Genomic DNA, 21664 nt, shown 5'->3' on the forward strand with positions numbered 1-21664 from the left:
GACCCTGCAGACCTTGCAAGCCAAAGGACCAGACCAGCTTGTGGGTTAAATGGAGATCGCTTCGAGAAAAGACCAGCTGGTTTTTGGGGTGACCCTTTCTTTACATGGCTCAGGCTTTGGATCTGGCTCTGATTGCATAGCTCAGGTGCTCTCTCTTGCGGTGTGGGTCTGACTCTCTGTTTCAATGAGCCTGGCTCACTCTCTCGCTCCACAGGTCAGGACTTCTCTTTTTACACTGGTGGCTGTCTCTTTTGATTTGGGGGTGCCCTCTCAGAGAGTCAGGGTCTCCAAACTGCCCGTGCATTTCTGCATGCCCATTAGTGCAAGCACAAGCGCACACCTAATTTGCACACACAGGTGCCATGGCAATCGAGGCAAACTGGGTAACTGCACATCGGCTGGGCAGTTAGATGCACGGCCAGACAAAACAGTTCCCCTTTCATCCAGGATGGGTGACGGGGCCTCTTTACGCCCAACAGGATCAGGAGCTGAGGATCCTCCATTCCCACAGGGGAGCCAGGGCAGCTCCTCATCATCCCTCCCCACTGTGTGCCCAGCTCCACCTTGCTGTTCTCTGGGAGCAGCTCCACCGAGAACAGGGATGGGGGATTCTCCCCATGTAGGCGCTGACTCCGTGGGTGCTCCGGAACTGGAGCACCCATGGGGAAAATAATGGATGCTCAACACCCACCAGTCACAGCTCTGGGACGGCGCCGCTGCCCAAGAGCTGTTCTGCCTTGCGGCCGCCACCAAACAGCTGTTTGGTGGCTTGGGGAGGGACTTGGGGGAGGGTGGAGAGCGGCAGACCGGCAGGGGCCTCGGGGAGGGGGTGGAGCGTGGGCAGGAAGAGCCGGAATGAGGGTGGGGCCTCAGGGGAGGGGGCGGGGAAGAGGCGGGGCCTTGAGGGAAAGGGTGGAGTGGAGGTGGAGCCAGAGGGAGGAGCAGGGACGGAACAGAGCAGAGAGGCCAGCAGCAGTGAGAGATGCAGTCGAGACAGTGTCATTTTTTTACCGTGGTGATTTCCTCTGCGAGCGGGCCAGCTAGCTCGGCCCTGAGCCTGCCGAGGCCTGGCCATTACTCACAGGGGCTGCGCTTCCCGTTTCTGCTGCCACCACAACCAGCAGCCTGCTCGTTGGCTTCAAATGCCAGTGTGCTTTGTGGAAATACCGCTCAGCGCCAATGGGGTGGCATTCATGCCTGCACAGACCCGTACGTCTGGAAGGGACTGTTGGGTTGGGTTATTATTGCTTGTGCAGGGGGATTCCCTCCCCAGGCGCCGGGGTTTGCCGCCCCTTCTTCCGAATGCCGAGAGGAACTCCTCCGAGCACAGCACCTCCCCTGCGTTGGATCGAGCCGCCCAGGCCGGTTGGAGCGCGTGCCAGGGCAGCCGGGAGCTGCTCTGCGCGAGTCCTTTGTCGCCCAGGAAGACGTCTGTTGGAAATTCATTTAAAAAAAAAAAACCCAACAAATTAAAAACGAATCATAAACAACAACCGAGAAAGGGTTCCAGATGGTCTCTTAAAAAAGGAAGCAGGTTCTCCGGGCCCAGACACTGCTTGCTCAAGGTCTGAAAAATGCATAGTTGATACAAAAGAATGTTAGCTACATCGCGAGGCCCTGACCCACAAGGGCTGTGCATGCCTCCTTGGCCCGCTCTTGCCCTCTGGGACCTGGGTGTGTGGGGGTCTCACAGTTCAAAGAAGGTGGGGTGTGCTCAGAAATGGGAATAAGCCGCTGGGAGGCCCCTGGGGCCATTTCCAGTGATGCTTCTGCTCAGTTCAGTTGGGTGGCAAGGCCAACGAGGAAAACCGCTCGCTCCTCCCAGTCGCCTCCAAGCCCTTGTGGTCAAACCGAGCCAATGTCCCAGCCAGGTTCCTCCGCGAGTTTTACTGCCTCGATCCTCAGAGGAGTGAAGCCACATGACCAGACGAAGTGGTCACTTGGAAAACAAAGGAAGGATGCTCCTACCCCCGCCGGGCTCTTGGAGGGCCCCATTTGGCGGCAGGCAGTGGACTAGCAACCACCCTCCTCCTGGGGCTGCTCAGATCATCTTCATGTTGAACTTCCTGGCGCTGCCCTGCCCGGCGGTGGTGGTGGGGCCATCCACTTTGCGGAAGGAGTATTCCACGGTGAAGTTGTTTTTGTGCTGTCCCCGCCCCCGGCTCCACACAAAGAGGAGCAGGAAGCAGAAGAGCACGACCCCAAGGAAGGTGATACAGCCCATGGCCGTGGAGACCAGGATGGTCTTGAGGTCCAATGTAAACTTTAAGAAGACTTGCGTGTTGTTGTGGAAGGTGTCGTTGAACTCGCTGAGGGACAAGGTCCGGTTTGCATAAAGGGAGCCGTCCACGGGATGCCCCTTGACCGTCAAGGTGGCAAAGTAGCTGTCATTGCCTCCGGCATTGCTAGCGATGCAAATGTAGGTGCCACTGTCTTGGACCAGGGCAAAGCGGATTTGCAATGTGCCCCCGGGCAGGACGGTGGCTCGTCCAGTGCTCTTGGTGGTGATCATCCTGTGCTGAGGGGAGACCCAGATGATGGCAGGAACGGGCTCTCCGTCTGCACGGCAGAGGAAGGAGACAGACTGCCCTTCACGGGCTGTTATGTGCTGCAACTTTCGGTCCCTGATTTTGGGCTTTTGGCAGGTGAAGTACTCAAAGAGTATGGAGTCCGGGAAGTCACGCAGGGCGTTGCCCTGGATCTCAGGGGGTGAGGAGCACATGGGCTGCTGCCCGTCGAAGTTGAGCGTCTTGCGGCGCTGTAGGATCCAGAGGAGGCGGCAGTCACAGGCCAGCGGGTTCCTGTCCACGCGCAGTGTCTCCAGCGTGTTCACTGAATGGAAGGTGCTCTCCTCCAGGGTGGAAAGGAAATTGTTGGAGAGGTTGAGGAGGCGGATTTGCCTCAAGCCAGAGAACGCTTGAGGCTCCACGGAGACCAAGAAGGCCCCCACCATGTGGAGCTCTCGCAGCCTGATGAGGTCCTTGAAGGAGCCCTTGGGCACAGTGCTGATGGGGTTATAAGACAAGTTCAGGTACATGAGGTACACCAGGTTCTTCAAGGCGGCCGTGGGCACTGCCGTGATGTTGGTGTAGGTGATGGAGAGCGAGGTGAGGTTCAGGCCCTGGAAACTGGTGGGCGAGATGTCCTCCAGCAGCGGCCAGTTGTCGATCTCCAGCTGCAGGAGATTGTAGAGCTTCTTGAAGTTCCCATCTTCCACTGTGGAGATGCTGAGGTGTCGGAGCCGCAGGACCTCCAGGTTTTGGAGGTAGGAGAGGGATTCGGCTGAGATGGCTGTCAGGTTGCATTTCTCTATGGTCAGCTGCTCCAGGCCTAGGAGGCCAGAGAAAGCCCTTTGGGAGATGTACACCAAGTCGTTGTCTCCCACCTCCAGGTTCTTCAGGTTCCTCAGGTCCTGGAACATGTAGTCCAGCAGGATGACTATTTTGTTCTCGCTGATGTCCAGGAGGGTGAGATTGGTCAGCTTGGTGAAGACTCCAGAAGAGATCAGCTTGAGCTGGTTGCCTCGGAGCCGCAAGATCTGAAGGTTAAACAGGTTGCTGAAGGCCCCAGGCTCCACACTGACGATGATGTTCTCGCTTAAATCGAGTTCCTCCAGCAAAGGGTAAGGGGACAGGTCCCCCGGGTTCAGGCAGCGGATCCGGTTCTTGCTGAGCTCCAGGATCTTGGTCTCGGTGGGGATCCCCTCGGGGATGGAGCTGAGGCGTTTGCGATGACACACCACGGACTTGATCTGAGGAGCACACTCGCAGCGAGCCGGGCAGGCCACCACCCGGGCTGTGCTCAGAAGAATCCAATGGAGAACCAGGACTGGAAGCCAACATGTCATTGTGTAGAGCATGATCTTATGGTCGCACTACCATTCTCCCATGCACCTGGAAGAGAAAGACAGAAGCAGTGTTAACCGACTGAACCCATGAGATGCTAACAAGGTCCTGTGAAGCTGCTGGCCTGGCTGACTGGCAGCTATGCGCACTCTTGTACTTTAACAACACTTCACTCTGCTTTTGCATGTTTCACTCAAGGGCTTCTAATGCTCTCCTCAGCGCACTATCAAGCGGCCTAGAGGGAAAATAAAAAGACTTAGCCCTTGAGGAATTCAAAGCTCTGTGCACACATGAATTAAACAAGCCTTACAACCCCCTGTGAAACGTCAGTACTATTTTGAAGATGGGGAAACTGAGGCACGGGGAGGCAAAGCGACATGCAAAAGGTCACCCAGCAGAGGCAGGATTAGCACTCAGGACCACCTGTCCCCACCAAGTCTGCACTGATTCCTAATTCAGACCATTGTGCCTCTGGCAGGGCTGACCGTTGAGTTGGTACACATCAGGATAACTGTTGATTTAATGGAATAACTCAAGTAACTGAGACTGGCCCTTAATGGGGTGTGTCCCAAGTCGTGATTCTCAGGGGCCCAGAAGCCTTCGAGCCCTTGTTATCAAGATCGCCTTTGGAATAAGGCCTCGTCTACACATAGGTTGCACGGGTTTAGCAAATCGTTTGCTGTGAAGCCAATTCAGTTAAACCAGTATAACTTTGAGTGTGGACGTTCTTATATCAATTTTACCCAAAGTTCATTTCAGAAGGGCAAGCTAAACTGATGCAAGCCAGGTTTAAACCCATGTGACGGTGTCCACACACAAAGTTGCACCAGGGTACCCACGCTGAGTTAACATCACACCTTGAGTTAAATGGACACAACTTCTGTGTGTAGAGTAGACGTAAGTGTTTTCAGGTGCACACTTTTGGGTCTGTGTCCTGGTCCAAACTTAACAGCTAGGTCAACATAGCTACGATGCTCAGGGGTCAAAATTCACACCTCCGGAGCGCTGTAGCTATGCTGGCCTAACCCCTGGTGTAGACGCTGTTGATCTAGCTACCACTGCTCAGAGATGAGGAAAAAAAACTTCCATCACTGGAAGAAGCGTCTACACTATGGTGCGACAGGAGCGCTGCTACAGCTCCATATCTGTGCTGCTCAGCACCCATAGTGTAGACGCGGCCTGTGATTATCTTAACACAGAGGGAGTGAATGTTGTGTGTGTGTGTAAGTTGTAACTGGTGCACTGAATGGCTCTGCACTCCTGCCCCACCTTGGGCCCGCAGCACTCCCCTTGTGATGTAGCTCTGCCCTGCCCGAGAGGGGTGTGCGTGTGTGTGTGTGTGTATGTGTGTGACATCCTGCAAGACACAGCATTCTCGCAGCTGCACGACCTGGGTGCACAGGCTGTTTGCACAGCGTGGATCAGAGGTGTCCTTGTCAGAGTTTGGATTAGGAAGTCTGCAGATTGTACAATTCATTCTTTGTAGATTATAGATTACTGCCGACCTCTGACCCCTGAATTATAATGCACGGGCCTTAGCCTCCTCCATCCGCCCTCCAGCTGATGAAACTGTCCTCGTTTTGCAGGGATTAGAATTTTTCTATCAACTTAATTTTTCTCTGCACTGCCCTGCATCCTCCCCAACCCCCTTGCAGTCTTTCGCCTTCCCTCACTTCCAGATCCTTTGCCCTTTCTCTGCCAGCGTCCATCTGTCTATCTCACAATGCTTTACACACAGTAATGACACCTCACACTAGCCGGGTGTTATTAGCCCCATTTTACAGCCCGGGAAAGTGAGGTGCAGAAGGCTGGAGTGACGCGCCAAAGGATATGCTGAATCCCTGGCTGGGGCAGGCCCCTAACTTAGCAGTCAGCCATGTCCTTCACTACCTACTAGGCCATGCTTCCCCCTCCATTCATATAATGAGTTTAGTGGTCACTGGCTAATCCCTTGTTGGCCAGGTCACCAGAGCTGGAGTTTGTGAACCTTCTGGACACAAGGCAAAGCTCCCCTGAGCGCTTGTGGGAGGTAATGGAGTGATGGGGGAGGGAGGAGGGTGTAAGAGAATTTGCTATGTGGTTCTGGCTTATATTATTGTTGTTATTGTGATGAGCCTAATTTTACATTGGTGCAGAATTAATTATATGCTATGATATTTTCTATCTAGGTGCTGTACAAACACAGAATGAAAAGACAGCCCTGTCCCAGATGGCGGCTACTCATCGAAGTAGTTTACACTCTATTTATTGTTAGTGTCAATGGACCTGACAGCTCGGAGCTGTGACAATCTAACTAAACACCTTCCATGGACACGAGGGCAGGCTGGGACTCTGTGCTTGCCAGAGACTCGAATGAACCCTTGCAGGGTTCACGTTATACTAGGGTGAACAGACAGCAAGTGTGAAAAAACGGGACAGAGGGTGGGGGGGTAATAGGAGCCTATATAAGAAAAAGTCCCCCCAAATGGGACTGGCCCTTTAAAAACGGGCCATCTGGTCACCCTACGTTATACCCTCCCTCCCTGGCCAGGGCGTCTCCCAAAAGCCGCGTTGCCTGGAGCTATGGGGAGCACGTGGGGTCCAACCTGACTCTCCACCCTCCTCTCCTGGGAGCCCTGACAGATCCAGTCACTCCTTTCTCTGCTGACATCTAGCTTATGAGCCTGTCTGCCTGGCTTACTCCTCTTGTCTCTTACAGTCATTTCCTATTACCAGGCCCTCCTTCTCTAACTGGCTCTCCCGGCTCCTGCTGACAGTCCATTAATGAGCCATCCCCGTTTCTGCATGCCAGAGTTGTAGGGCTGTGGGCCGCACCATTCGATTCAGGCAGCATTGAGCTCCCAAGGCAGTAAATACCCGAGATCTGCCACATCGCGCAGCCGGACCGACTCCTCCACTCGCCGGCCACCGTGGTACCACTCACCGTGGTTATCTGACGGCGACAGGGACGGGGCCCCGGTCACTGCCGCGGAGTTACACAAGGGCTGGATCTGGCCTCATGAGTCACACAGCCGTTCGGGTCGAGAGTGAGACACCGCGTGGCAGGAGCGAGGCCAAGTGGAGTGCTGAGAGTTTGATGACACTGGTAGCTAGGGCGGGGGGAGTGTTCACTGGGACCCCCCAGGAGACGTGTACTTACAGATTGTGCTTTGAGCGCCAACCTCAGCCCACATCCAGCTAGAGGTCCCCAGAGCATCCCTGAGCGCTCTAGTATGGCACAAAGCTGGCATCAATCCGTGGGCCTGGTGCAGCGGGAGGGCTTGAGTTGTGTGATTCAGCATTCGGGGGGTCACTTGAACCTGAACCTCAAAAGGCAGCTTTGGGCCAGGGACCCAAGTGAGCCCACTCTGGGTTGGGTCCTGACTGTCTAATCCGCCTCTCTCCCAGCACGTCCGGTACCCTAAGGGTTAATATGTCGGGGGGTGGGGGTGGGCGGGGGTTTAAGACCCATGAGTGCTGTGGAGTCACGACTGTGCGGAAGACACACATTAAAAATCTTGTACCCGGGGCGGACACCCCCCCCCCCCCGACTACGGCACATCATGCAAAACTCGTCAACCGTGCATCAGTAGCCAAGCGCTGCTCTTCAGCGAATAAAGCGGCAGCGTCTGCCCGCAGCCCAGCAGCTGTGAAGAGCTACTCTGCATTTACACCGGCGCAACTGAGAGCAGAATCCCACCCGAATCCTTCATTCAAAACGATTTCAGCTCTTTTCCCTCTGTGTGACACGAGCTGGGGGGAGGGGCAGTGTCTCCGGCCAGGCCCCAGAGGGCGAGTGCATGTGGGCAGCATTGTCAAAAGCACCTATCTGACTTAGGAGCCCATTTGCAAAAGGGACATAGACCCAGAGTTTCAAGGTACTTAGGCACCTAAAGCTGCAGAGCCGTACCTTGAGCAAGTCACAAATTGCTGTATGCACCTAACTGCCACTTTAAGAGCCTAAATCCCAGAATCAGGGCCCCCCCCCACTCGGCTCCGCAAAAGCCCTGCTCAGCTGCCCCCCGTAGGTGCCTAAACCCACTCGGCGCCTACAGTTTTTCAGTAAAAGGTCCCTTAGCGCCTATGTTTCCGCCTCTGAGCGTGTGCCCTGCAGCCCCACGCCTGGAGACCAGACGCCCAAGGCCTAGAACAATGCACCCACATGCCTGCAGGGCTCAAGCCAGGAAGTGTGCTCAGAGGAGGAAGAGCAACCTTATCGCCTGTAACCCACTGGGTACAGCACTCACCTGGGAGACCGCCCCGGTTCACAGCCCCCCTCCACCGGAGCGGAAGAAAGGCTTTGAAGCAGCCTCTTCCCCCTCTCAGGGGAGCGCCCTACCCACCAGGCCATGGGAGAGCCGAGTGTGGGCGTCCCTCGCCCACGTTTCTTTGTGACTCTAGCCCCAGTGGGATTTTCAAAAACGCCCAAGCACCCAACTCCCATTGATTTCTGCCTCCTGTCTGTAGCTTTAGGCTCCTGATGACCTCTGAAAACCTGGCCTTTAAGGCCCAGAACTGCAAAGGTCCTTAGGCGCCTAACTTCCATTGAAACCAACACGAGTTAAGGACTGGACGTTAGCAGGCTTGTTAAGTCCTGTTGGAAACTGGCATGAACCAGCCCGCCTCGCCAGGCCCAGCAGAGAGGTCAAGGTGGGCATGGGCCCCAGGCGGCTCATCCACCTTGGAGGTGGGCACTCTGGGATAGGCCTGAAGCACACAGCCTCGGCTGCGCCCAGTGTTGATCAACAGAGGCTGCGACTCTCCCAGGCCGGCCGTCCCACGCCCTTCGCCAGCACGGAAATGTGCTATTTTAGGGGCCGCGGCTGCAGGAATTTGAATGCCGGGGAATCAATTATGCTGCTGATGGGGGAGAAACTCCATCCCTCCACCTCTGGTTTATAAGCAGCTTTGTATTTAAAAACCTCTTTGCTTCTCCTCATTGCCTGTGAGCAGAACATTCAAGGCAGGGGAGACGAAAGCCGGGGAATGTGAGCACTGGCAGGATGGGGCTAGTGCCAGTCGGGAAGCTGCCAGCTTTGCTCGCTGTGTAATAGGCAATTTATCTATTGGTAGTGGCGATGCAAGGGGAGGGAGTGGGAGCTAGCATGGTGCCTTCTAGCTCTTGGCCTATGCTCAAGACGCCTTAGATCTCAGTGAGCCTTCACGCTAGGTCATCAGCGCGCTCCTCTGGGGGATGCTGGCCTGGCTGGCCTTCCCGAGCTGCCGCGCGGTGTGGTCATGAGAGGGAAAGGAGGGGATGCTAAGTGGCTACGGAAAGCCCCGGGCATCTATGTTTAGCCATGCAGCTGTCACCCAGTGTCACTAAACTGCAGGAGCCCATGGCGGGCAGGACAGACATGGTGGAGTTCGTTGTGAGCTGAGCCAGAAGCCCATTGGAGCTGGGGAAATTGGGTCTGACCCAGAGACGGCTTGGGACCCCGATTCACTGGGCAGCGAGCCAGCCATGGCTGCCCCTTCCGCTCGACGGGTGCTGCCCACCCACACGCTGTGGGTCACGCCACTCATGTCTGTGGGCCTGTGTGCATGTATGCCCACGTGAGTGTGTGCACACCTGAGTATGTGTGCTTTGGGTGCTCACGTTCATACGTTCTGCACGGGCAGGTGTGTGTGTGTGTGTGTGTGTGTACATGTGTGTGTGTGTGTACATGCATGTGTGAACGCACACATGCCACCTGGGGACGGGGGGATGGGCTCAGATAGAGGCCACCCCGTTCAACTTGACGCATTTGAAAAATGCTTCTTGCTACCTCGGCCCTCAGGTTATCTATGGCCAGCAGTTAAGGACAATAAGGACAATTTCCATCATTGGAGGTTTTCAAGAGCAGGTAAGACAAACACCTGCCAGGGCTGGTCTAGATAATACCAAGTCCCGCCAGGAGTGCAGGGGGCTGGACCAGCTGACCTCTCGAGGTGCCTTCCTGTCCTACGATTCTATGGTGCCATGCTGGGTGACAGGCCAGGTGGGGTCCCAACTCCCTTGCACCCGCCTGAACGTTGGAGCCCCCACTAATGGGAGATGGGGGTGACGGCAAGGCAGGCTCAGGAGGAGCCCGCGTTAATCCAGCGGGGGCTCTGACTAATCCCCACATTTCCCAGCAGTTACACCAGGAAGTTGGTTCCTCCTTGAATGTTATTCCATTGCACGGCACCGGTGGCGTAAGGGCCACCGGCCAGGGGCTCAGTGTCTGGACCTGAGATCTCAGTGGGGAGGATGCTGAGACAGGGATGTCTCCAGACAGGTGGGAGCTCTTTGCAGCAGGAAATGGGCTGATCTGTGTGGAACACACCCCGGGGCTGCTATGGGGAAGGCTATCCCTGGAGAGGTGTGAGTGACGTTGCTTGAACTCACTGGCGCCCCCTCTGCCAAGCTTTGGGGGGCGGGGTGGTGGTCAGGTCTGTATAATGTGGTGGGGGTGGGGATGGGGGTCTGGCTGCCCCATTCCTGGAAGAGGGTCAGCTTCAACAGATCTCCCAACTTGAAACATTTTTGTGAAAAAAAAAGGTCTGAACTTGTCGAAACGGACCCTTTTGACATTTTCAGCACAAAACGTTGCGGGATTTTGGCGTCAAAGCGACTTTACGCCTTGAAAGTTTAGTAAATTTAGACGACCTCCCACAAAAAAAGGTTTAAAAAAGTCAAAATACAAATGAACCGTTCGGCCTGGACTGAACGGACTCGTTTGCATATTTGTCACTTTGTGAAAATTCTTTAGATTTTGACTTTTTCTCCTGATTCGGGATGGGAAAATCTCCCAGGGTGGGAAAATCATTTCCTGCCCAGCCTTGCCCAACACCAGGGTATCTGCCTAGTGACCAGTCTTGTCAGGAGAACTGGCGTCAAGCCCTTCGGGGCAGCAGTATCAGGTACAGCTCTGACTGCTGCTCTCTCTGGGGACAGCCCCAGGGCATCCAGAGCAAGGCCTGGAACAGCCCATGAGTGCGAAGTTTTGGAAGTGATCATTAGATCCTGACAGCTGAGTGCCTCGAATAGCTTCGGCAGCCTCTGGCTATTGGCGTTGAAGGATACGTCCTCCCCCCGAGGACATTCCTCCATCCCTAACCACAAATGATTTCAGAGCTAGGACCGGCCACTTCCACCTGCATGTCAGTACCAGCAGGGAGCTGACGGTGGTAAAGTCCCACCTGCGATGGGGGTTAGAACACGAGGCGACTTTAACCTCGGCACGACGTCCAGATCTGCCCCCATTCTCACCCCAGCCTCGAACCAGAGCAGGCAGGGGTCTGCTTGCCCCAGGGCCCAGCAACAGGACCCTGTGACTGGTGACAAAGGGTGAGTGGAGCCACCTTCAATCAACCACAGATACCAATGGCTCTAACCACCCTTTGTCTCCAGTCTCAGGGCCTCAGTGGAGCCATCAGCGTCCTTCACCATCTCCAGCTGGCCAAAGGATCGCATCCCTTCCTTGCAGACGAGGGTCCTGCCAGTCAATGGTCTGTTTGCTACCTTGGGGCTGGCCTCTCTGGATGGTCTACGCGGGGCTAGGTTTGAAGGCAGTCGGAAGCGTCAGCTAGCATGGAAGGTGGCCAGGCACCCATGCAGGGGAGCAGGTTCTCGCACCTTTGCACTGCTCGTGGGTGCTCCAGAGACGGGCGCCGGTGATGCAGCAGGGGGCGCTCTCCCTTCTGCGTCAGAACGTATCCCGTGGCCCAAAGGTTTGGCCTGGGGCGAAGGCTCCCGGGGAGGGGTATCTGTCTGAGTTTGGGGCAGAGGCTCAGGGGCAGGTTGGTTGGAGGTGACGGTGCAGGGGCACAGGTTTGGGACAAAGGTTTGGGGTGGGGCTCAGTTCTGAGTTTTTCCAAACTGGTTCAGCCTTCTTTGCTTCTGAAATCCAGAGAAATCCTCCCCTGGGTCTGTCCTAGCCCCCTCCTCATGGCGTTTCCCTCTTCATCCCAGGCCTGTGTCCTTAGGGGGGATAGTTTTCTCCCTGTCCCCTTTGCACCTGTCTTTCCCTTCTAATGCCCCCTGGATGTGCCCAGCTCCCCCCACCCCATTGCACACATACCCCTCCTTTCCGTTGTGACGAGGATTTTAACAAGAAGAGAAAATGGCAGCTGAACAAATCAATTGGTATAAGAATCCAAGGATGGTAACAAGAGCCGAAAATGCCACCCAAGGACTTCGATTCACTGACCTTGTGGCGATGGTAACTAGGCTGGAAAATGGCAGACGCCCCTGTTCTTTCTTGTTACCCTCTGGAGACGCTGATGGGGCCTGAGGACATGAATGCAGGTCAAGGGGCTAGCACCCGACTGGCGGCCCGTGACTGTCCCCTGATACCATCGCAGGGCTGCGGGGGTACTGGGGTGGGCGTTCCTGCATGAGGCTACTAAGGACAGTGATCCATCATCGGGGTGTTGTGGAGAAAAGGGACTGACTGAGGTAACATGGGACAGACCTCTGCTCTGCCAGCCCTGGGCACCCACACAGCTCTGCTGGTGCCCCTCACTCCTCACCGGCAGCACCCCCAGGGCCAGATTCATACGTCAGCAAACTAGGCGCGTGCCTGGGGCCCAGATTTGTGGAGGCCATTAAAATGCCTTGGATCCAAATTTGTGTGTGGGGGGCCTTGGGGTGGGGGCAGTGTGGCTAGGCCAAACCTGAGTGAGTGGCGCTGTGATCTGGTGCCCCCCCATTCTGAACCATCAGAATGCTCACAACCCCCCTGAAAATCCAACATGCCCCCACAGGGGTGTGCCCCCAAGGTTGAGAATCTCTGTTTAGAAGGTCAGAGCCGAGAACTGCATGTTTGCCTAGGACCCTGTGATGGGTTAATCCGGGCCTGAGCATCCCTCTGCAGCTAGTCCAGTCCTGGCCCACCCCACAGCTCTGCCAAAGCCCCTCGCTCCTGCCCTACACAATCGCCTGCCATCCCTGGGAGAGATGGTCCAATCCACCAAGTTCAGCGTCAGATCCAGCTTCCCCCGAATTCATGGAGGGGTTGGTTTGGGACCATCTGCTTCCTGGAAAGACCAGCTGAGTACCCCAACTTTTAGAGGTGGAGTCAAGCTGTCAAATGGGGCTTTCAAACTCCCTGAAGTTTGACATTTCCTGGAGTCCCAACCCAGAGGGCAATAGAGATTGAGGGTTTTGAATATACAACTTCAGACAGATAAGTGGGGTTATTGTAGCTTTTCCTGCTCAACATCTTCATACAGAATTTCTTTTCTACAGCTGTCAGGTACAGCCATGAATGGGTGTCTAGGAGTTAGAGCAGGGCTCTGGGAATCTGCTCTTCTGGGATCTGGTCCTAGGTCTGGCACTGGCTGGGGCAAGTCTCATTCCCCTCTCTGTGCCTCATTTTACCTGTTTGTAAAATGGGTATAGTGCTACTGTAATGAGCTGGGATGGGCGTAACCACTGCTCTCTGCTGGAAGGAATCAGAATGGCTCCGTGTGTCAGAGTATTTATCATGCTACCAGACATCCTACTTCAGCTCAAGGGGCAGGGCCCTGAGCTTCTGTAGCAGAAGTGTCTGAGTTATATCCCCTCTGCCACCTTGAAGTCTGGAGTGTCCATGGCATGCAGCCTAGAGAAAAGCAGGGTGGCCTGTGTTCCTGCAGATTGACCCAGTGCTAGCCTCCCTCTCCGGGGGATGGACAGGGTTAGTTAGCGTGGCACTGGCATGTTGACCCCTGCGGGCAATGCCTGTGAGAGGCTGTGCAAAGGACTCTCCCCTAGTGCTTACTAAGGCTGTTCAGTATCCCATGTGGATTACTGATGCTGTGACAAGAGCCACAGATGTGTCCCGATGGGCGATGAACCCCTAGAATCCCGGCAGCCAGGTCAGCTGTGCTAGGATGTGTCCCTGTCCCCGTCCCCAGTTCGCCATCACGGGGTGCTAAACAGCACTCCAGCCTCTGATGCCAGGTGCAGGCGCCCAGCTGGGCTGTGAAGAGGGGCCTCCGTTGATTATACACAGGAACCAAAGGTGGCTGATTTCAGCAGTGGAAGGAGAAGCTCTCAGCAGACTCAACTCTGCTGCCCAGAATAGGTCTGTTTATCTGCCACCTCTCCACCCGGCCTCTCCCCCTCCTGGCTGCAGTATTTATCTGCTTCACATGCTCACTAATGCCTCCCTTCCACTGCATGTCTGATCTCGATCAGACAACAGCATCTCTGCCTTTATCAGCCATCTATCTACAATATGTATCTAAGCAGCTCTGCCCCTCTGTGGCATCTTCCTGTTCTCTCTACACCAGATCTGTCCCTCAGCAGAATCTACCTACTGTACTGCTGTATCTACACCATCTTTTAATAAATCCCTGGGCACCTAGGACATCACTGGGCACTTTATGGTCACAGCAGGGATAGAATTTCAGCTTCTGCTCCACAAGCACTGGCTTCTGCCACTTGACCCACATGAGAAGCACTATAGGGCTCATGACACACAGCTGTGTCTTTCTGATTCCATCCAATAGGGGGCAGCAGAGCATATAAACATTAACTAGTTCACTGCAGTGTATAATCTCTGTGTAGCAGCTCTCCTGCTCATGGTAGCAGTGAACTGGTGACAATATACCAGTTGGCTAGAACTGGTGAATGGGAATGGGATATGCGGTGTTTCTTATTCCCATCCCGCCTGGGTCAGTGAGAAAAAGATGGGTACCATGGGATTAGAGCTGAAATTTTTAGGACGCAAAGGGGTTTTGCTGCTGAAAAAAACCTGCCTTATTTTCTAAAATAAAAAAAAACCTCCTGAAAACCTGCTTTCTAAATATGTTTCCGTCCCGCCCCCCGGAACAATTTGATCAACATCTTTACCTACACCATTCTCAGAACTGTTACTCACATTTTTCGCTTGTTTTTGGTTAATCAAGAAATTTCAACAATGGTGGGTTTTTTAGGACCAGTTCTGACCTTTATGATTAAAAAAATGTCATGAAAAACAAGCCTGTGGTTTTGAATCCTGCAAAAGGGAAACCACTTCAGAACCTCTTAAGTTTCGGCAATTTTTTAAAAAATGTAACAACCAACAACAACTTCGTATGTTGCTCCTTTCGTGAGATGGCCCCAGTGGCCATGTACCTATAATGTAAAACCCGCCAGCATAGATTGTGTTTATTGTGACCCTTGGTTATTACACTCGGCAGAGAGACCCAGGGCTGACTGAGCCATGCAATCAAGGCATGGGGGTGTGTGTGTGTGGAGACCCAGGGCTGACTGAGCCATGCAATCAAGGCATGGGGGTATGTGTGTGTGGAGACCCAGGGCTGACTGAGCCATGCAATCAAGGCATATATGTGTGTGTGTGTGTGTGTGTGTGTGTGTGTGTGTGTGTGTGTGTGTGTGTGTGTGTGTGTGTGTGTGTGCGCGCTTGCCTTGCTACATCTATTGGTAGGATAAAGCGAAACCTTCTGCCTCAAGGGCTGTCCCGCTCAGACCTTTCACCAGTGCGACACACACACACACACACACACACACAAGGTATGTCTACATTAGAAATGTGTGTTGACCTAATATAGGCAAGTGTTGTTCACACCACCCTCCTAGGTAGTGCACGTCTTCACCAGGAGTGCTTGCACCTAGCTAAGAAGGGCAGTGTGGGGAGCTGAAAGCCTGGGTTCTCAACTCCATTGGCCGCTCCCTGCCAGGAGCCTGGCTGCCCCACTGGCTCCTGGCGGGCTGCCCTCCCCACTTCCCATTCCCTGCCCAGGGCTTCTCCCCTGTCCGCTCTCTGCCTGGAGCCCAGCAACCTCTCAATTCCACGGCTCCAGCTGGGAGCCCTGGGAAGCTGCTGGGGCTTCTCCTGCCCTGAAATTGACGAGACAGCCAACAGCTGTGTCTACACAGACACTGTGTTGCCCTAACTACATGGACATAAGTCTTACACCCCTCCTGGCAGTGGAGTTAGGATGTCGGTGCACTAGGGCACTTACATCGGTGGGAGGACGGCTGCAGTGCAGACACTGACATAATTAGGTGGACATAAGCTGCCTAATGCCGACCTGTGTAGTATAGACCAGCCCAAAGGTATAAAGAAATAGTTGGCTGCAAAGCGATATCTGGTGCTGGGGAAGTGGTCTGAAGCTCATTCTAGCCTCTCCACTCTTGAGGCTTGAACTTTGGGTCTGCTGGGAATTTCAGCCCCTGGTGCAGGCTGGTATTTTATCGCTGCCTGCTGGATGCGCTCACTCTCTCTGCTTGCCTACCTTACAGCTCGCAACACGACACGACCCTGACCGCCACTCAGCAGCCAGTGCAGACTTAGCAAAATCCAGGGCACCACAGTATCAGCGAACCTGGCTGGAGCGAACCTTCTGTGGCACAGAGCAGGCTGTTGGTTCTCCCCAAGCATCCCTGTCTCTGTATTTACCTAGCCCAGAGAGCAGGGGTTCCCAAACTTTGTCTTTCTGAGCTCCCTGCCCCCAACACGTTACAAAAACTCCACGGCCCACCTGTGCCAAAACACCTGCTTTTCTGCATATAAAACCCCGGGCTGGTATTCGGGGGTAGCAAGCAGGGCAATTGCCCGGGGCCTTGCCACAGGGGCCCCCGTAAAGCTAAGTTGCTCAGGCTTCGGCTTCAGGCCCGAGTGGCCGGGCTCAGGGACCTGAGCATCAGCCCTATGCGGTGGGGCTTCCGATTTCTGCGCTGGGCCCCAGGGAGTCTAACGCTGGCCCTGCTTGTCGGACCCCCTGAAACCTGCTCACGGCCCCCACAGGGGGCCCCAGACCCCTGGTTGAGAACCACTGCCATAAAGATCACTCACCTTCGCTGACTTTTTAAGCAACAGGATTTACTATCCCCTCCGGGAGGTGACAGGCTGATGGCTGTCTGGGAGACCCTCTCTGTCAGCCCACATCAGCTCACCTTGCCGTTCTCCTGAGCATGCACCAGGGAAGGGTTGGGAAATGCAACCCGTCTCGCAGGCAGCAGGCAGGGTAGGCCGAACAGCCAGGATCCTAGCAGCCGGCCATCCCCTCCATCCTCCCACTAGCCACAGCCACAGGTAGACATACAGGCATGCACAAGCCATATACACAGGGGCGCCCACACGCCACCGCACACCGGGGCTCGCACGCACATGAACACACACACACACACACACACATAGAGCACCCTCCTCCACACACATACACTGCCCTTTCCATAGACTCATTCGAAGTAGCACACACAGAGGCATGGGTGTGTAAACACACACATACACATCTGCTCACTCGTCCCCCCTTGCCAAACACTCACACAAACCCGAGGCACAACGTGCACAAGCATAGTACTAACTCACCCCCCCACCCCTGCACAAGCCCCCGATAGGCGCGTCTCCCCCCCCATATACACTCCTCACCTCAGCGTTCACCCCTCCCATGTCTGAGCTGCATTCAGGACTAATAATATTTTCAAGTCCATCACCCCCAGGCTGGCGATGCTGCGGCTGCTTTGTTCGCGGTCAGATGTGCTCCCCCCCCCCCCCTTGCGGTGCCGCAGATGCCTCAAAAAATGCTTCTGACCAGATGGGATTTAAAGCTGCTTTGTGCTCGGTTAAAAGGGTAATGAAGTGAGAAAAAAGAGCCGTTTGCCACTCACGTTTGCGCCCCAGATCGCTTCATTCCCAGGCAGCGTGTGTGTGTGAGTGCGAGATCTGTGCCTGAGAGGCTCAGCGCTGTCAGGGAGCTGTGGGATCAGCAGGCTGGCCAGCCAGCACATTCCTGGACAGAGCCTCCGTGACTCCATGGGCACTTCCCAGAGACGGCTTCCCTAGGAAGTGAGGTTCGCTGTAACATAGCCAGAGTCCACGCCTGAAACACAAGCTTTGGTCTGTGGGAGGCTGCAGGGAGCTGGAGCACACGGTCCTATCACATACACAGAGTAGCACTATTGCTTGTATTATGGTACACCTAGGAGCTGCGGTCGGGGACCAGGACCCTCACGTGGTAGGTGCTGTACGTGCTCAGACCAGAAAGACAGTCCCTGCCCCAAACGGCTCACAAGATGAGACAAGAGACAGCAGACGGATCCAGACAGTTATTCAGTAAGTGCTTCACTTCCTTCTGAGTCTGATCCGCTGGCCCACAGTGGCTGCTGGGAGGGGCGGGGGGTGACCCAAGCCCTGTCATTTTGCAGTGTGGACTCAGCTCCAGCCGCAGCCCTGAGTCAGAAGATCGGCGTAGCGCAGTACGGACGCGTTAGCACGGACGTTAGACCCGGGTTTACAATGCAGCGTGGACGCTCAAGTGTGGGCATGGAAACACCGAGGGCACAAGCCTGGCTCCCGCAGTGTGCAGTGTCAATCTCCCCGGACTGACGTGCAAGGGGCTGGGCTCCTGTGGCTTGAGGTTCTCGCCTGGTTCCTGCTGCAAAGGTCGTGACCGATGACAGTGTGCGGCACCGGTACCGTGGTTTTGTTCCATGCTCTAGGATGAAGCCGGGTGTGGCCCTAGGACGCGGGGAAGCTCTCTTGAAATGTAGCAGTTAAAATGTTACAATTTTGGAAAGTCAGGAAAAGAGCAGAGGCTGGACATGGCTTCTCTCCCCTTGGCTTCACTAGGTTTTGAGTTGCCTTCCTCCGGCTTCTCAGTGGACACAGCCAAGCTCCCTGTGAAGCAGCCCTGGCATTTGGTCTGTTGTTTTCCAGCTTTGTGGCTGTCCTGTGGCCTGACAGCCCGTACCGGGGCCTGACGCCTGGGTTGCATGTAGCATGGACAGCTCCCTCCGCTCTCAGCAGGACCTTGATCACTCTGGGTCTGATTCTGCTCTCCGGTACGCTGGTTTAGTGCTGCTGGCACTGCATGGGTCTCCAGGGAGCCGCTTCCGCGAGTTCGTCCTACCAACTCATCTCACATCACGTGCCAACCATGGTATTCCAGCTCTTTCTGCTCGGGGCTGGATTCAACCTAGCAGCCTTGCATGGAACGCGACGGGGTCTGGAGCTCCTGAGCAAAGACTCTGAGCAACCCAGTCCCTGAAATATGCCCCCAGGCCCTTTCAGGCTGGACCCCGAATGGAAAGTGTAACACCGGTTTCCTCTGTTTAGGATGGAACATTCCACAGCTCATGTTACCAAGGGGCTAAGTGGGGCCGGGAGTCAGCCACCCTGGGATGGGCCTGGCGCTAAATCCCTATTAGTGGGGAATGCAGCTTCGTTAATTAAAAAACAAAAATAGCTGGAAATGCCACTCTTCCTTTCCAAAGCATCCCCCTGCCCCCTTCCCTCTCCTGATTTCTTCCTGAGAGAGGCTGGGGAGGGGCAGACGGGATGAAGAGCGGAAGACGCACTCTGACCTCCAATATTCTGGACAGACAGAGCTGGGCCCCAGCAGCAAAGCTGGGATCTGGCACCAGCTTTTCTCTCTGTTCGGGTCAGGGTTTGACTTCAGCCCCATCTCTAACAGAGGCTGTGTGCTCGTCCAGGCAGGAGGCAAACCCCGAGCCCCGGCCACAGGTTCAAAGGTCTCAGCACCAGAGACAGGTGGGAAGCATTTTCCCATCCCGCAATTTTTTTTTTTCTTTTGAGGTTTCAAAAATGTCCCTGTTCTGCAGCGGGACAAAACCCGAGACCTTCTGAAGTTTTCTGGTGACTAACTGGAATGTGAGCCAGCCTGCAGCCCAGTGGTTTGGCGACGCACCTGGGATGGGGGAACAGGATAAAGGCCCTACTCTGAGCCAGGCACATCCCAAGTGAGGGCCTGAGTGAGCAGGTCGTTGTAGGGTCTCTCGCTGCGGAAGCTTTTTGGGGCAGGGCCTGTCTTTTTGTCGTTTGTGTTGCACCAAGCACGACGGGGTCCGGCTCCATGACTGGGGATCTAGGCACTACGGTAATTCAACGAATAAGAAGAATCTGTCTGGTTTGGACCAGAAATTCCATCCTGAACCTTTGAACCCAGGACATTCCTACAAAAGGTTTCAGTTTTGACGAACTGGCGCTTGTCGCTGAAAAAACATTTTGGGGTTGAAATATTCCCGACCGGCTCTCCTCAGGAGCCTGCTGTGCGCCACACAAGCGATGACACCCTACCAAGCACCCGAGGGTGTCAGTGGCTGCCCTGAAAGGAAGGGCACTGCTTGTTGTTGCCCTGTGGCCAGCAAGGCTGGTACATAGGGGCTGCAGGGCATGGCATTCTGTCCTCTGGGGACCCTTGGTGAAGGGGCAATCTGGAACGTGGCATGGGCAGGGGGTAGGTGGGACGGAGGAAGGAGGGTGTGTGGCTGGGATGGCCCTGCATCCCGGTTAATCAACTCCCATACAAAGCCCCGTCGGGGACACTGAGACAGGGGAACTTAGGGGAACTCTGAGTCTGAGCCCATAAAACTGGCTAGCTGGCAGGATGTCCTGAGCACCCTGGCAGATTTCCTGGCTCAGCTACCCCAAGAAGGGGATGATCCTGGGCAAACCTGGACAGGTGGCAACTCTGCCCCAAACTGAACCATCCCCCAAACCTTAAGTGCATCCCAAACGGAACCATCCCACCTCCAACCATTCATCCGATGCTGAAACCAACCACCCCAGCCCCACCCTTCCCCCGCATTCATCGTCTCCATGCACCGCCCAAGTCCCAGTGCCCAGCAGAAATCCCCTGAGTGCTGCAGACCCCAGAAGGATCCAGACCTTTGGGTACAACAGCCCCCCCCCCCTACTTTGGAAATCCACCCAGCTCTAGTTCCAAGGTGCTGGCGTTTCCGGGCCAGTCCCAGCCAGCGTGAGATCCTGCTCCTGGAACGTGACCGTGGTGAAACCCCGTCGCCGCCACTGACCATCCCCGTGGGATCAGTCCTGGCCCCAGCCACGGTGCTCTCTGCTGGGCGCTTTCCTGCCTGGGGGAGGAGGCGCGCAGCATTGTGAGGCCTGGGGGAATGAAAGGATGGGGCAGGCTGGGGTTGACGCCTCCCCAGCCACCTGGGAGCGGCTCGTTATGCCAACCCCCGGCAAGCGCTCTCTCTGCTCCTCCACCTGATCTCCCGGAGGCTCCCAGGTGACACTGGCATCACATTCTCTCCTTCTGCCCATCAGCGCCTAGGTCGCTGTGCCCACCACCCCCCAGGACTGGGAGGCGGGAATCACCATCTGCCTTTTGCACGCAACGGCATTTCCAAGTGGGAACTTTCCTCCCTCTAATACCTGCCTGATCACTCACTCTCCCGGGCTTTAGTGGTGCCAAAGGCAGCCGGCTCATTGGCTGCAGGCCCCCCCCGGATCCCCCCTCCTGTGTTCCTTTGCTTTTGAAAGGGAATGACACAATACATCTGGCCATACCGCTCAATCTTCCCACGTTTCCCGAAAATCCTCACCACGAATGCAGCGTGTCGCCAGCCGAGAAGCGGAGCCCCCCGCCCCCCAACACTGCTCTTCATTATGTATGCCGGTCCCATCCCACCCGCACGGATTGCAGTTCTGTCCTATTTTGTTCCAGCTAATACCAGGCAGGCTGCAGCGGCTGCTGTCAGGGCACCCTGCTCGCTCGCTCCCTCCACCAGATTAAATTGGCAGCCAGGAGGGGAAAATGTATCCGGGGGGGGGGGGAGGGATTAGCAAAGGCTCCACCTGTTAGCGGGAGAGGAGAGGGACCCAGGGCAGTGCCCGTTTCTGCTTCTCAAGTCTGTTGCGATTCTCTGCTTTACCCCACCCGCCGACTCTGCAATGACCATAGGCCCAAGTCCGGGAGCCTCCTGTCTATGGATTGCGGGTGGTCAAACCAAGCCTGTGCCCTGGACACCGACCTGAGGCCCCAGCCCCAACCTGCACCCGAAACGCAATCTGCCCCTCTGCCCCACTTCAACAGCAAAGCCCCAGAACTTTCACCCCACATGCAAATTGGGGGTTCCTATCCCTTGCCTCAAAAGCATGCTGCCCATCGCCCCTGAA

At 55.4% G+C, this 21664-nt stretch overlaps 1 protein-coding gene across 4 annotated transcripts in view; it reads right to left on the reverse strand.

Moving 5' to 3' along the window:
- Positions 1-847: 847 nt before the first annotated feature.
- The window catches only part of LINGO3 (leucine rich repeat and Ig domain containing 3), a 97808-nt gene continuing 76991 nt past the window's right edge, over positions 848-21664 (reverse strand). For 3 of the 4 annotated variants that reach the window (XM_074939655.1, XM_074939653.1, XM_074939652.1), the window contains one exon: positions 848-3893. In XM_074939655.1, the coding sequence (XP_074795756.1) occupies positions 2042-3859 (1818 nt within the window). In that variant the 5' untranslated portion in view covers positions 3860-3893 and the 3' untranslated portion in view covers positions 848-2041. Of the gene's footprint in view, positions 3894-17391; positions 17661-21664 lie in introns of those variants that run through there. The other variant, XM_074939654.1, reaches the window with a different exon arrangement.

The sequence above is a fragment of the Natator depressus genome, chromosome 25 (genome assembly GCF_965152275.1).
Source record: "Natator depressus isolate rNatDep1 chromosome 25, rNatDep2.hap1, whole genome shotgun sequence".
Classification (NCBI taxonomy): Eukaryota; Metazoa; Chordata; order Testudines; family Cheloniidae; genus Natator; species Natator depressus.